The following is a 14,023-nucleotide window of genomic DNA, read 5'->3' on the forward strand; positions in this document are numbered from 1 at the left end:
TGGACTATTGCCCTTTCACCTTAACTATGGTTTTGGAAGGTACGCATTTTTTTCATTTCAAAAGAAAGATTATAATTTCTATGCTGGACTGTTTTAAAGTAAGGCATAATGCTTTATTTATTTCATAACTATGAAGGGAAGGGGGCAGTTGTGCACCTAAGTAGCACTTTGCATCGACAGCTCTAGTTTTCTATCAAGCAGAATAATGACAGTTTGGTGACTAAGGAGACAGGCTCAGAGGAGTTCAGTGTTGTGTGGCCCAGGCCCTCACAGTGAAGACTAAGCCGTGCCCCACCCCCAGCCCCCACCCCTGTGCCCCAAATGCGAGTGCCGTGACCTAGAGGGTGGTCTCGCCCTCAGCGTCTCTTCCATACATGTCCACGTCTGTGAAGTCACAGTCCGACTCCATCTCTATCTTCACCTGCGGCACCATGAACACTGGGCTCTGTGAGTAGTTGAAAGCAGGTGAAGCTGGACAGGAAATTTTGAAGTGTAAGGTGATGCTGAATGAGAAAAAGGAGGGAAGCGTGATTTGTCTAGTGTTTGGTGTTTTTCAAGCTATCCCCCCGGGGCAGGGCTCTAAATGCAAGGAGGTCTCTCTTTGCTTATGAAATCTCAACACATCGCGGGAACTAGCAGTCCGTCAGCTTGGTCTCCGGCTTCATTACCGCTCCTGCCCTGTTTCACCCTGTTCTTCACGCCACTGCCAAAGTGAACTTTCTGGACCACAGATCTGTCTGCGGTCTCCCTGCTTAAGTTTTCCCATGGTTTCCCACTGTTCAAAACATAGTGTCCAAGCTCCTTAGCACCGCAAGCTCCCACGCTCATGCTCCCGTTTGGTGGTAGTGTGACCGCCACGTCCACCCCTGCGTTCTTTGCCCTGAGTGTGTTTGTGTTTTCAGGTGGTATTTCCGGCCTGTTCTCATGGCCCGAAATACCAGTTTCTCTCTGCCCTCTCCATTCCTAGGTGCTCCAGATAAGGCAAATTGCCCCTTAGATGGCTGTTGTCTCTCTTACATGTGCTCCATTGTTCTGGTCACAAGGTGCTGGGTGTCCTTGTTCACGTGCCTGCCTTTCTAAATCTCCAGGGATCAGGGAGGCGTCCTGCCTGGGAGATCAGGCAGGATGCTTAACCTTTGTTAACCTTTGTTAACCTTTGTTAAATTAGATCATGTCTCTTCCCCGAAACGGAATCCTGCTACTCAGTGGTCTCTGCTTCCATCGGCTTTCGCAGCTTCAGTCACGCACCAGCGTGGTTGGGAGGTGCCACTGCCAGTTACCAAATCTGCTCCTGTTCTGACCTCGTCCCCCGCTTGGTATCATTTAACAGTGTTTTTGAAATGTCTTGGTCTACATTTTCTCTCCACTGACTGAAATTGGTGTAATCAGAGATTCAATTTAGTGTAGGCTATTTCAAAATGAAGATAAATTAGGACAGACAGACTTCTTTTTCTCTTAACACATTTATATATAAAGGCTGGTGTCCTTAAGGGTGCAAGCGCCTTGTCTGGGGAGGTGGGGTGAGACGGCAGTGGAGGCGGAACAGGGATATGTGATACTCCTGGGCCAGAGCAGCCATGGGCCCAAAGCCTCTGAGGCTTGTACTGGTGATAAGTGTCTTCCCCTCCCAGCCTGTGATAACAGCTCTGACTTATAACTCACAAGATCCCATACATGTTTCCTAAAATATCCCAAAGGAGTGCCACGTGAGTGGAGGTTTATCTGCCTCTAGACTTTGGGTAGCCTGTGCTGTTACTGTTGGCCCAGCACAGAGATTTCCGCCAGTGGCAGAGGAGGACCTTCTGCCCCTCCCACCTTCCCTCTCGGGGACTGAGGCCGGCTTTCTTGTTTCTGAATTGCCTTTCCATTTCTGAGCCCTGCTTGTCTTCAGCCACCAAGGAGTCCCCCTGTCTCCATGGGTGGCCTCCTGAGTAGAAGAGGCAGGAATCCCACTGTTGACAGGGGATCCTGGGATCCAGGTCTAGAATCCTTTCTGGACTGTTCTTATCTCAACCTAATCTTTGATATTTAGTGCGCTTTCCTTGATATCTGTTCTGATGTTTGCTAATTACCCATTGCTTTATTCTACAGAGCATTAGATTACCTGATGTTCACTAACAGTTCCTTTACCCTGGCTTTCAACGATACATATATTTTAGTCATATCTAGTTTTCCTCTTTGTTGCTTTCTATTTTTCAGTAGTTACTTTTACTTTTCATTTTACCTAATGCTTTATAATAATTTCCTTTTCTAAGGTTGAATACCTCTTTGTGTTGCGATTATGTTTTGTTTGGTTCATAAGACGACGGATCTGCTACCGGACTCCCATCAGTCAGGTCTGTCAGCCTGTCTCTCCGTGGTGGACCACAGAAGCCTTGTGCTGAGACACTGGCTAGTCTGGGAGGTCGCAGTCCCTCAACCTCCCTGCCCTTGTTCAGTTTCTCACCCAACACCCGAGGAGTACACTTCATCGTTACCTGCGATCAGGTTCCGAGTCACTGAAGGAAGAATCAGAATGAGTAACTCCAACTGGAAGATCTTCTTCCTGGAAGGAAAATTGAAATGTCAGATGTGGAGCAGGTCTGAGGATGACACTGGAGGATACCCTCCTTTTCCAGTGCTTCTTCCCTCACCCATTCCTTCTCCTTTTAGCCCTCTAGCCCCGTGGCTGTCCCTACATAAGAGGAATGCAGGCCCTCGCAGGGATGGGTGATTTAGTCACTGCTTCAGGTAGAAGGCTCAGCCAGGTTCGGCAACTGGGAGGTGTGGGGAGGGCCAGGGAAGAGTGAGAAAGGGTGATCAAATTATACAAATAGGAGGGAGGGAAGAAGAATGAGAAGCTCCAAGAGCTATCTGATAGAGAGGGATGGGAAGCCCTGGAAGGGCCCTTGAGGGCGCTGGCGGGATCCCTAGTCTGGGTCTTTCAGGAAAGTGACCAGCTCCATCTTAGGGGCAATGGGGTCTGGACTCAGGTTGGGAACTCCAGCTGTGTTGTCTCAGTGACAGACTGTCCACCCAGAGGGAGCTGAGGCTGCGAGGGGGCAAAGGCAGCAACAGAGTCCCCCAGGGTATTCATAAGCAGCACCGCACCCATCCCAGGCAGCCTCCCTTTCAGCAGGTGAAAGACGCTTTGCGATTTGTACAGAATCACAACTCAGCTACTTAGACCTTCTAAGTTATAGTCCAGATGTGATCCACCTGCTTCTCCAAAGGACAACTCAGCTTGGGTTTGAGCTCTCAATCATCTCAACAGTTGCTAGGAAACATGGGGGGCTCAGCAGGTCATGTTTGGATCAGTGTGGTCTGAAACAACGCGAGAGGGGGCCAGGAGGTGCCACAGGCAGCTGGGGGCACCCGGGGAAAGGCAGGAATGAGAGGCTGGGCCTGCAGTGGAGACAGGGCCCTGGAGACAGCAGGGTTGGTTTGAGGCTGGGCTCCCTGCGGCTGGAGCCCGGTCCTCAAGGCGCAGCTCTGTCTGGGCTCTGCCTAGCACAGCGGCCCTCTAGCATCTAAAACCATTAGATTTCCTGAGTTAAGGATGGAAGTTCCCTGAGGAAAAGGCGAAGGGTTAGTAGTAAGGAAGGGAGAGACACCGCGTGTTTTACTTACTGGCAATGCAGTGGATACCATTGGGGGGGTCTGTTTGGACACTTTCCATGGGAATCTTTATAACTGAGGGAGGAGGGAACTGGGGCTGGAGAGAAACAGTGGGAAAAGCTGATAAACACCACCAACGAAATAGCTTCGGCTTTCTTGCCAAGATGGAAAATACATACATCCACAGGGTGCAAACTACCATCTTCGCATCCAGACTAAACCGTAAGCGGGTGCTGCGAACGCTCCTGGGCCCACTGAGGGGCAGCGCTCGGCTAGCCCGCCGTCCCAGACAGGGTGGGGCTCTCCAGGAGCGTTACTCAGAACAGTCTTGACTGTCACGGTGACCAATCACTTGGAAGCAACCTCACATTATAGCTGTGTAAGGACGCGTGTAAAATAAATTTGTGTAAATTGAATCCTGTTTTTCCACTGATATTTAGTTAGCTTTCCATTGAATATATCATACAACCCAGAGATATTTCCAACACTAGTTGGAATAGTTCTGGGCACATGGTAGCCACTCAAAACTTATTGAATGAATCAATGAAAGAATAAGTATTTGTCTTTAAAAGGCACTTAGACTCTCCATTTCTTTGTTCTCAGAACTTCTCTTTGCCAATCATCTATCCATCAGTGAAAAACGTGAATGAATGCAGCGGCCCCTTCCCTTCCTGGAAGAGGACAGTAATTAAGGACCTGAGGAGTCTGGGCTTCTCACTATCAGCAGAAGATGGATTAATCACCACCAGTCAGTCAGCAAGGATGCGCCTAAGAACAGTTCTGCTCTGCAAAAGGCAGCTTCTCTAGGAGGAAAATTCAAGGATGATGCAGGTTTGTGGCTTTAAGCCAAATTGGGAGGAAGGGAGCCAGGTGTGGTGTTGGGAGGGGTCATGGGCAGCTTAGTATACTGGGAACCACCAGCCTCAGAGTCAGGAATGGTTTTCTTAATTCCCTGAAAGACATTTAGCTATATGTCCATCTTGGGTGAATCACTTCCCTTTTGGGGGAAGTTTCATCATCTGTAATAAGTACTTGAACTAGGTCATCTTTTTGCCTAACATTTTGTGATTTACTGTAAGTCCTGGACTGGATTCCCGTCTATGACTCCCTGAGTGTTTGGGAGGGGGCTGGGGTAGAGAGGAAACGTGGGAGAGGGGAAGGGTAGTCAGGGCCATGGAGTGTTTTTGGGCATCTGCAAAATGTAACCACTCCCCTTCCACTGAGGACCTGTGCCTCTTCCCCCACCTCCCTCCCTGACACCCTAGGGGCCGGACCAAGCAGACCCTGTCCCCAGACCTCCCATCTGTCCAGGAGCTCAGTGAGCTAGTGAGCCCCCTTCAAACCCCTCCCCTGAGCCTGCTCTATTCTTTGGAGGTCGGTCCCTACAATCTCCATCGTGGAGCCAGGCTTGGCCTGTTCCCTCAGTGGACTGCACTGCTGCTAATAATGGCCCCAAGGGCCCATAGGAATGGGAAAGAGTGGGCTTGGCCAGCCAACATTTCCCTGTGTGGGGGTCTTTCACCCTGGCCCACCCTGAGGATAGTCACACAAACAGACAAGCTCTCAGCACCCCAGTCTGGGTTGCTGGCCGCCTGGGGAGCCACCCCATCCCAGGCCCCATCAGAAGTGGAGGGAGGGTCTCTTGATCTCTCCTCTAGGCCCAGGCCTCACATCCTCCCCACCTCCTCGTCACTGTCCTCGCGGGCCCCCTTCCTTCTCTTTTTCTTCTTATCCGTCTCCTTTTTCTCCTTCTCTGGGAGGATGTTGTCAATCCAGGCCAGGTCGTGCTGGGAGAAGACGAGGTCCAGCAGCCTTCGGACGAGGATGAGGCCCAGGATCTGCAGTGAGAGTTCAGCGAGAATCACAGGCTCGAGTTCCCAAACGTGGGCACAGTTTTTTCTCCTCAGTCAGCCGTGCTCAAGGACTTTTTCCGGTCAGCGTCTTTGGAGGCATCTCAGGGCTCCCATAACCATCATTCACCTCCTGCCCACCTTGCATCCTGTTGGGTCTCCCTCAGGCGGGTGCCAAGGCCTATCAGTGACCCACAGACTCAGAGCCTGTGGTGGCTGAGGTGGGGAGCCTGGTGGAGACCATGGGCTGGAGAACTACAGTTATTCTTTAAATCGGTGTTCCTCAAACTTGTGTTTGCATCATCACCTGTCAGGCTACCAATACCAGACACACACTGCAGGGTGCTGAGGACCCCAGTGGGTCAAAGGGGGCCTGGGTCAAAATCACTTACACAGCGCCTCCCAGGAGGGCACAGTTCAAATCCTACCTCTGTGTCCACACTTTGGCCCCAACTCCAGCCCTGCAGGTTTGGGGGCCCCGCAGGGCTGTCCCTGAGTGTTAGTTCACTGGCTCCAGTCCCCCAGCTGGGGCCTGGGGCTGCTTCCCTCTGGCCGGGTTATTCAGGAGCTGGAGGCAATATGTTTCAGGCTTTTTTGTTCTTTTTACTTTTTATTTTGGAATACTTCCAAACTTACATAATAAAAGTTGCTAGAATAGTCACAGACTCTTATGCATTTTCCCCAAATGGCAGGTAAATGACATGGGACTTTGGAGTTCTTGATCTCGGATTCTAGTTCTTCCCACCCTGCACCTCTGCCCCCCATTTATCTTTTCCAACTCACTTAGTTTGAATGGTGAGAGGATTTATATAGTGAGTTTCAGCAGTGGGCACCTTAGTTTCCTCGTTGTGTGTGCCTAGCTTCTCCACCCTGCCCCAGAGCGCGGGGGGGGGGGGGGGGGAGGGAGGCGCAGGGGGGGGGTGCTTTTGAATTCTCACTGGGCATTGCCCCCTGGGCTGGGTGGAGGTGGGAGTGTGCACTGTCACTGCGGGTCTCAGGCCTCTTTCCCCTGCCCTCCTCTCCACATCCCCCGCCCGCTGTGCCTGGAGTTGCAACCCCAATCTTGTTCTGTGCTTGTCTGAGGAGAGAGTCAGGCCATCTGGGAGCAGAAAGCCAGGGGGGACCTCCCCGTGGAGACCCGCCCAGGGCGAACCCATGCAACAGGAGGGGGACGCAGGCCCCACTGTACCATGACCGGGAAGACGATGGCAGCCACTGTGGACTTCAGGATCCAGAGCACCGCCAGGCAGAGCATCTGCACCAGGGTGAAGAGGTGGATCCGGCGCAGGGGCACGTGCCGCAGGAAGGCGTGGTCCGGCTGGTGCTTGGCCGGCATCAGGAAGAGCTTGCAGCGCTCCCAGAACTAGTGAGGACGGCAAGAGGCTCAGCCAGCAGTGGGGTCGGGGATGGGGGCGGGGGCTGCCTGGGGTTTGGGGCTCTGGGGAAGGGTTGGTGCAGTGGGGCCTCACAACCAGGAGGCCCTGGGCAGGCATTAAGGATGCACAGAAAGAGAACTGGAGGTGCGGGAGGACACACAGCAGGAGACCTCTGGGTGGGAATTCCAAATGTGTTGTAAGCCACCCACAGGATTACACATTGATTTAAATTTAGAACTCTCAGACTTGAGGCTACGTGAGATAAGATTTCTTTTATAGCTATCATAAATTTGGGGCCCTTACCTGAACCATAATTAAAAGGCCAAAGCTCATTGTTTTCTTGTCCAAAGTTCTGTAGTGCACTTAGAAGCTATCAAGCCCATTAAACTCCTTATTTCCACTAATATGTTCTATGCCAGCAAATACTTGGTCACCTAAAGTCTTGCCTGTGATTACAGATATCTACAGGTAATAATTTAAGTAACAGGTGTGCTACTGTGTGCCAGGGAGGGGGCTTGGGCCCTGGCTGAGGGCTACGGCCCTGCAGCTGGCCTCAAATGAGCCTTGTCCAAAGTAAAAAAGAAAAAGAAAAAGAAAAAGAAAAAAGCAACTTAATTACGTCAATAATTCAAAACATCCTGGTGTTCCAGGATGAAGATAAAGAATGAAACAAAATGTTTTCTTTTGCCCGAGGGGCCTTAGAGAAGTCAGCGACGGGGTGAAATGCTTGTTGGAGTCAGCCCGATCTGGGTTTGGAATTCTGAGCCTCAGTTTCCTTATCTATAAAATTGGTGTCAGAGGACGTACTTATACAGATTTAATTATATAACACCTACAAAATGCCTGGTATAGATATTTTACTTGGCAAATGGTCAATGGTAGTTTTCTTATTACTATTATTGTTTCATTGAACTGGAAAAATCAGCCCTTCGGGCCTTGGTGACTTGGGCCCAGTTTTGGAGGGCTGACCGGAAGGGGAGGGCCTTACCTGGATGCCATTCAGGGAGGCCACGCCCATGTAGAGGAAGACTCCGTACAGCACTGGCAAGGGGATGCACTGCAATGAGAGGGGGAAGCAGAGCCTTGGACTGAGCCTCTGCCTGTGGCAAGCCGTTGGCTGCCCCATTCTGTGTGACAGTATCTGCCAAGTTACGCGGGCGGCCCCGCCCTCCTGGGCTCTCCCAGGACGGTGAAGGAGCTGGATGTTTGGAGGGGCTGATCAGATCCGGAGCCAGTGGGGAGGGAGATGGCCTCGGGGCCTCTCTGCCGCCTCGTCTACCTGGGGTGGCCAGGCCAGTGTGCAGCAGCTCGCCCAGCCTGGTCCCCTGCTGCAGGCCCTGCGGAAGCCATGTGATCTGAAGACATAGCTTCTGGAACACGAGAAAGCTCCATAGAAAGTTCCCTGCTTATTCCTGTCTGTCCCTTCTCACCTCCAGCCTCAGCTGAGGGGTCCCCAAAGTTGTGTTTCTCAGCTTGGGCGGAGGGTACCTTTTGTGAGTTGACCTATAATATTATACACCAGCAGGGAGTGCCTGCTGATTAACAAAACTCACACATCACACAGGATCATATAAAAATATAGAAGAAACCACGCGGTTTAAACCCACGTGCTGTGAACATTTGAGCTGGAGGAGAGGACACTTGGGCCGTGGCACCGCTCGTTGGTACAGGGCTTCTGAGGGTTTTGCCTGGTTACGACACACAGTGAAAATCTAAATGGACAACACTGTCCTAATCACTCTCAAAGTGGGATCGATTGGGAGAGAAATAAAACCTTAAATAAATGACAGCTGCAGTCTGTACTAGCACAAATTTAAGACGGCTTACAACTTCCCTCTGCTCTCACAAGGGTGGAAACTGTCGCAGACAGGAGAAGCCAGCTAGGTCTTGGAGAATTTCTAGTGACCAGTGACTGATCGTCCAGCCTAGGAGATGATTTCCAGTCCTGTTATTTGCAGGCTCAAGAAACTTTCCCAGCAAATCCCAAGGCCTTGGACCAGGACCTTGAATTCCCACCAGGGATGGGGCTATGATCCAGAATTCCAGACGAATCAGCACGTATCTTCCTTGGAGCCTCAGGGAAAGGCCCTGTTCCAATGCTAATGACACAGTAAAGTGGCAAAAAGGTGCTTCTAGGCGCCAGCTTTAGCCATCTGTTAAAGCGCTCGACAATGATTGCAGTCCCACACAGACCAGGGCATCACAGCGTCCTATAGAATTGGAGGCTGAGATCTGAGAACAACATGGGGCTGGGGGGAGGGGGGCTTCAGATCCTTTCAGGAGGTCCTCTGAGACAGCATGTAGAAATTCACAGTCTCCAAGAGCTGTGGCAAAGTGCGAGCAAAAAGCAAAGCAAAACTTCAGGGTTTGGGATGGACTGGGAAGTTTGCTGCCCACCAGACGCATGGGTGCCTCACCCCGCAGTGCCCTCATCTGGCAAGACAACCGAAGATTCGCAAATTGACGCTAGAAGGACTGAAGATTACTACTGGTCCTCTAACAACAAACGTCACTGTGTCTACATCAGTGCAGCCATCCTCTGAGAGGGAGGGGGAGAGAGAGAACTTCATTCCTTGCTGCTCAGTGTACGGTCTCTGGTCCAGCATCACGAGCATCCCCTGTGAGCTTGTTAAAAACGTAGAACTTTGGGTTCCATCCAGACATACTGTGTCAAGTATCTTCCGTTAACAAGATTCCAGGTGAGTTTTTTTAGACATTAAAATTTGAGGAGCCCCAGAACAGAGCTCTACTGGAGGAATTGGTACAAAGACAGGTGTAGTTAATAACTGATATAGAAACACTAAATGAAACACTAGTAACTGGGTCCAGTTGGCACTCTCTGAAATCTGTAGCGTCAGGGGCCTCTCCTCTGCTGGCTACATATGCCAGAACTAAAGATTCAGCTGAAGTGTGGTCTTGTGCAGGCAGCTCCCGGGCTAAGTTTTCGGTGCTTCTCATACTCAGCTGTTCCTAATCTGGAAAACATGGGCAAACTTACATCTGCAAAAAAAATTAAATAAGCTCTTTTTTAAAACTTTTTGAAAAAATATTTTATTTACGTATTTTCAGAGAGAGGGGAAGGGAGGGGGAAAGAGAGGAAGAGGAACGTCGATGTGAGAGAGAAACATGGATCGGTTGCTCTCGCATGTCCCCAACTGGGGACATGGCCCACAACCCAGGCATGTGCCCTGACTGGAACTCGTTCATAGGCCAGCACTCAATCCACTGAGCCACACCAGCCAGGGGTAAACAAGCTTTATAGAAATATTTCTTGATTGGAAATAAGTGTGGGCATTAAATCTAAGATGTCAGATCTGGATTAAGTTACTGTATACTTTTCTTGCACTGGCTATATAAATAATTCTTCTTTGATCAAAACTTAATCTAGTATTTAATACTAGTGTCAGCTAATGATAATGTTTTAATCACTAAACTAACAGTTTTGAAACCTTTTTTTTAAGTGAGAAATTATTTTGCTTGGTTAAGATGAAAGAAACTTGAACAGGATAGGCATTGGGTTGTGATGGGGAAGTTTTGCCTCAAAGACGCTCTTGATATCTCATTCCCAGGAGCAGTCTTGGGTGGAATCATTCTTGGAAGAAGCGTGTGTAAACTTGTTCACTTCCCCTGAAAACCTGTCTTTATAAAAAGGTATATACCTTCATGTAATCAAAGTAGAATCCTGAATCTTACCATCAGGGAAAATCTAGATGGATTTGTGCTGCTATGAAATTTATCAGATAGATTGAGGAAAGAGTGAAGATAGGGAATATATAAAATGCAATCATTTAACCAAGCTGCTAAATTTATTAACATTATGAAGGTTGAGGCATAAGGAAAGATTCCATTCTTGTTCTAACTCACTTTGGAACTTTTTTTTTTAACTTTCCGGTTCTGTGGCAATGCCTGCATATACATCTGCACCTGCAGGCAGCCCTCTGATTACCTCCTGAAGGACCCGTGTATCCAGGCCCCGAACGACTAGCATATATGGCCACCTGGCATCCATCATCCAGATTACTCAGTGCGACCAGACCACCTGACATCCATCAGCCTGACTGCCTGATCGTCTGTCTGATGGCCACCCTGGAACAACCCTAGGACTAAGAATGCAGGACTGGCCCTGGCTGGTGTGGCTCAGTGGTTTGGGTGTCGTTCTGCAAGCTGTACTGTTACCAGTTCCCGTTCAAGTTCCAGTCAGGGCACATGCCTGGATTGTGGGCCAGGTCCCCAGTTGGGACACATGCATGAGGCATCCAATTAGTGTTTCTCTTGCACATTGATGTTTCTCTTCCTCTCTTTCTCCCTCCCCCTCTCTCTAAAACAAAATGAAAACTTTTAGAAAAAAAGAATGCAGGACTGATAATTCTTAAAAGTGTGCTGTTTACTCTCAGAACTTCTAACCTTCCTTTCTTCTTCGGAACACCTCTGGGGTTTTTGCCTTGCTGTGTTCTGATTGCACCAAGACCCTTGAATAAATAACATTTATTTCTAGCACAGCCTCTCTTTGCCAGAAAAGAGAGTCTTTCCAGACTCTCTTTGAGTTTGTTCAACAGATTATTTGGTAGTTAAACAAAATATTATATTTTCCACTCTTATTGTAAAAGAACACAGGCAGGATTTTTCAAATCCTGTTGTGATTAAATGCAAAGACATTATCAGAACATATGGAGCTGTGGGGTCCAAGGGAACTTTTCTCAGATGTAATAACAAACATCTCCCCGTATCTGGTACCTTCTTAATAGAGCCCGTTCATTTTTATCAGGTGCATAATTTAATACAGAAATACAGTGCACTGCTTGGAAAAGTACATGTGAGCCAAGAACTGCCCCAGAAAGGAGTTTGCATTACTTGCTTAAGTTAGAAAACTATTATATGTCACCCACAGATGAGCAGTCTGACAGCACATCATTAAGGATGAGCACAGGGGCTTTGGCAGGTTGACTCTAGGCACAGAACTAATTTCACTTCAATTACTTTAAGTACGAGGTCTGTCCAGAAAAAGCCCAGCCATTGTTAATATAATGAGAATGGTTTGCTCGACATGAGTGTAACCTTGCAGCTAAAGACAGTGGACTGGAGTGCATATGGGTGAACAATGATGATTTCACTGTAGAAGTGAGTGGGGGCAGTAGACACTGTTGAGTGAACATGTGTACTGTGTGGGTGTTGCATTCAAAATGACTGAGTGAGTAGAGCAATTAATCCACATTAAGCTTGAACATTCCTCCTTGGAATCTATTTGGATGATTCAGAAGGCTTTCAGGGACAATGCAATGAGTGCAGTGCAAATAAAAGTGTGATACAAACACTTCAAAGATGGTTGAGAATCTCTTGAAAGTGATCCATGTTCTGGAAGGCCTGCAATAAGCAGAACACCTGAGAGTGTTGGACGTGCAACAGGCTGCAGTCAGTAAAGATCAGCGACTGACAGTGCGAGAACTAGAAGCTGATCTGGGGATTCCAAAAACTACTGTGTCTGAGATTTTGATGTGGGGTCTTGGCATGAGATGTGTCATGGCAAAATTTATTTTGTGGCTTCTGCTACCAGAGCAGAAGGAACATCGTGCTGCAGTTGCTAATGACTAGATTCAAACCACAACCAATGAACCAGATTTCCACAAAAAGGTCAAAACCAGAGATGAATTCTGGGTCTATGGCTGTGCATATGATCCAGACATGAAGGCCCAGTCATTCCGATGAAAGTCTCCTGGTTCTCCATTCCCTAAGGAAGCACAGCAAAGTTGCAGCAAGATCAGTACCATGTTAACTCTATTCTCTGATTGGGAAAGTGTTGTCCATCATGAGTATCCTCTCCAGGCCAAACAGTTAATAAGGAGTACCACCTCAATGTTCTTCATTGTTTGAGAGATGCGATATGACGAAAATGGCCACAGCTACGGGCAACTGGTGATTGGCAGCCTCATCACGACAATGCACCATCTCATGCATCACCTCTCATGCAGAGGTTTTTTTGGCAAAACACAAATCGCCCAGGTGACTCAGCCACCTTGTAGCCCAGATTTGGCACCCTGCTGCTTCTGGCTTTTCCCAAAACTAAAATCACCTTTGAAAAGGAAGATATTTCAGACTGTCGATGAGATTCAGGAAAATACAACAGGGCAGCTGATGAGGATTCCAATAAAGGATTTTTCAAAGCGTTTTGAGCAGTGGAAGAGATGCTGGGAGGACTGTGAGAGGTCCTGAAGCACCTACTTTGAAGGGACTGAGGCATCATTGTCCTATGTACACCGTTTCTTGTATCTTGTATCTTCTTCAGTAAATGTCTCTATTTTTCATGTTACACGGCTGGATACCTTCTGGACAGCCCCCTGTATGCTTTTTAGACATGCCATTTATATTCAGAAGATAGGTGACATTAGTGCCAAAACAAAAATGTACTAAAATGTATGTGTCAAGCACATGAGTACAAAAGCCTAGAAAATTTATATTCATAACAAGGGCATCCACAGTATAATATAGCACATTATAAATGAAACAAAGGAGGGAAACTGTAGTGGAATTTTCTAACTGCTTTGTGTTTTATTCAAATACTAATAAGAGCTGGTGATAAAAAACTAAGTCACTGAACACCCCCCACAGCTGGGATGGCAAACCCTGGCTTGCTGAGCTCTCTCTCTTAGGGATGTAGACCCTGCTATGCACAAAAAGTTTACAGGTACTTTTGGCCCCTAAAGTAGGTTCGTTCTTAGATTTGAGCTTTTTTATACAAATTCTTTTCTGTTAAACAGTATCAGGATCAATAGGCACAATGGTTATTTGAAACCCTCTCCACAAAATTGAATATTCCTCGGCCATTTACAATACACTTTTAAATAAACAAAATGCCCGCCCATCTGCATGCAACCTATTCTCTGCACAAACCAGCTGTTTGGGTTGCCCAGCACCAGTTCTCAAGCTAGAAATATTTTACATTGTAAATGAATCAGTACCCATCATGGTTCTTCAGTTTTTGTACTTTATGAAGTCACCCCCGAATGAGTTGTTCTGAGCTAGTCAAAGAGAAGAAATATCTGCAAAATATTGGGGCAACTACAATTAAGATTAATTCAAGAGATTCTGGCAAACGTGGAGACATGGGTAGATATGCTTCACTTCCTTGCACAACCAAAAGGAGGGTAACAACCAATTTAAAAACAAAAAAACAACCAGAACTGTCAGAAAATCAAAGTGTGTGGA

At 48.0% G+C, this 14,023-nt stretch overlaps 1 protein-coding gene across 4 annotated transcripts in view; it reads right to left on the bottom strand.

Annotated features, from left to right (window-relative positions):
* Positions 1-294: 294 nt before the first annotated feature.
* SLC4A5 (solute carrier family 4 member 5) overlaps positions 295-14,023 on the bottom strand; it is a 99,690-nt gene continuing 85,961 nt past the window's right edge. For 3 of the 4 annotated variants that reach the window (XM_037064865.1, XM_037064863.1, XM_037064864.1), the window contains 5 exons: positions 7,812-7,880; positions 6,637-6,810; positions 5,280-5,435; positions 2,478-2,545; positions 295-503 (listed from right to left, as the gene is read on the bottom strand). In XM_037064865.1, coding sequence (XP_036920760.1) covers positions 338-503; positions 2,478-2,545; positions 5,280-5,435; positions 6,637-6,810; positions 7,812-7,880 — 633 coding nt within the window. In that variant the 3' untranslated portion in view covers positions 295-337. Of the gene's footprint in view, positions 504-2,477; positions 2,546-3,609; positions 3,695-5,279; positions 5,436-6,636; positions 6,811-7,811; positions 7,881-14,023 lie in introns of all 4 variants that reach the window. The other variant, XM_037064866.1, reaches the window with a different exon arrangement.

The sequence above is a fragment of the Sturnira hondurensis genome, unplaced genomic scaffold (assembly GCF_014824575.4).
Source record: "Sturnira hondurensis isolate 20B ecotype Veracruz unplaced genomic scaffold, ASM1482457v3 Scaffold0015596, whole genome shotgun sequence".
NCBI lineage: Eukaryota > Metazoa > Chordata > Mammalia > Chiroptera > Phyllostomidae > Sturnira > Sturnira hondurensis.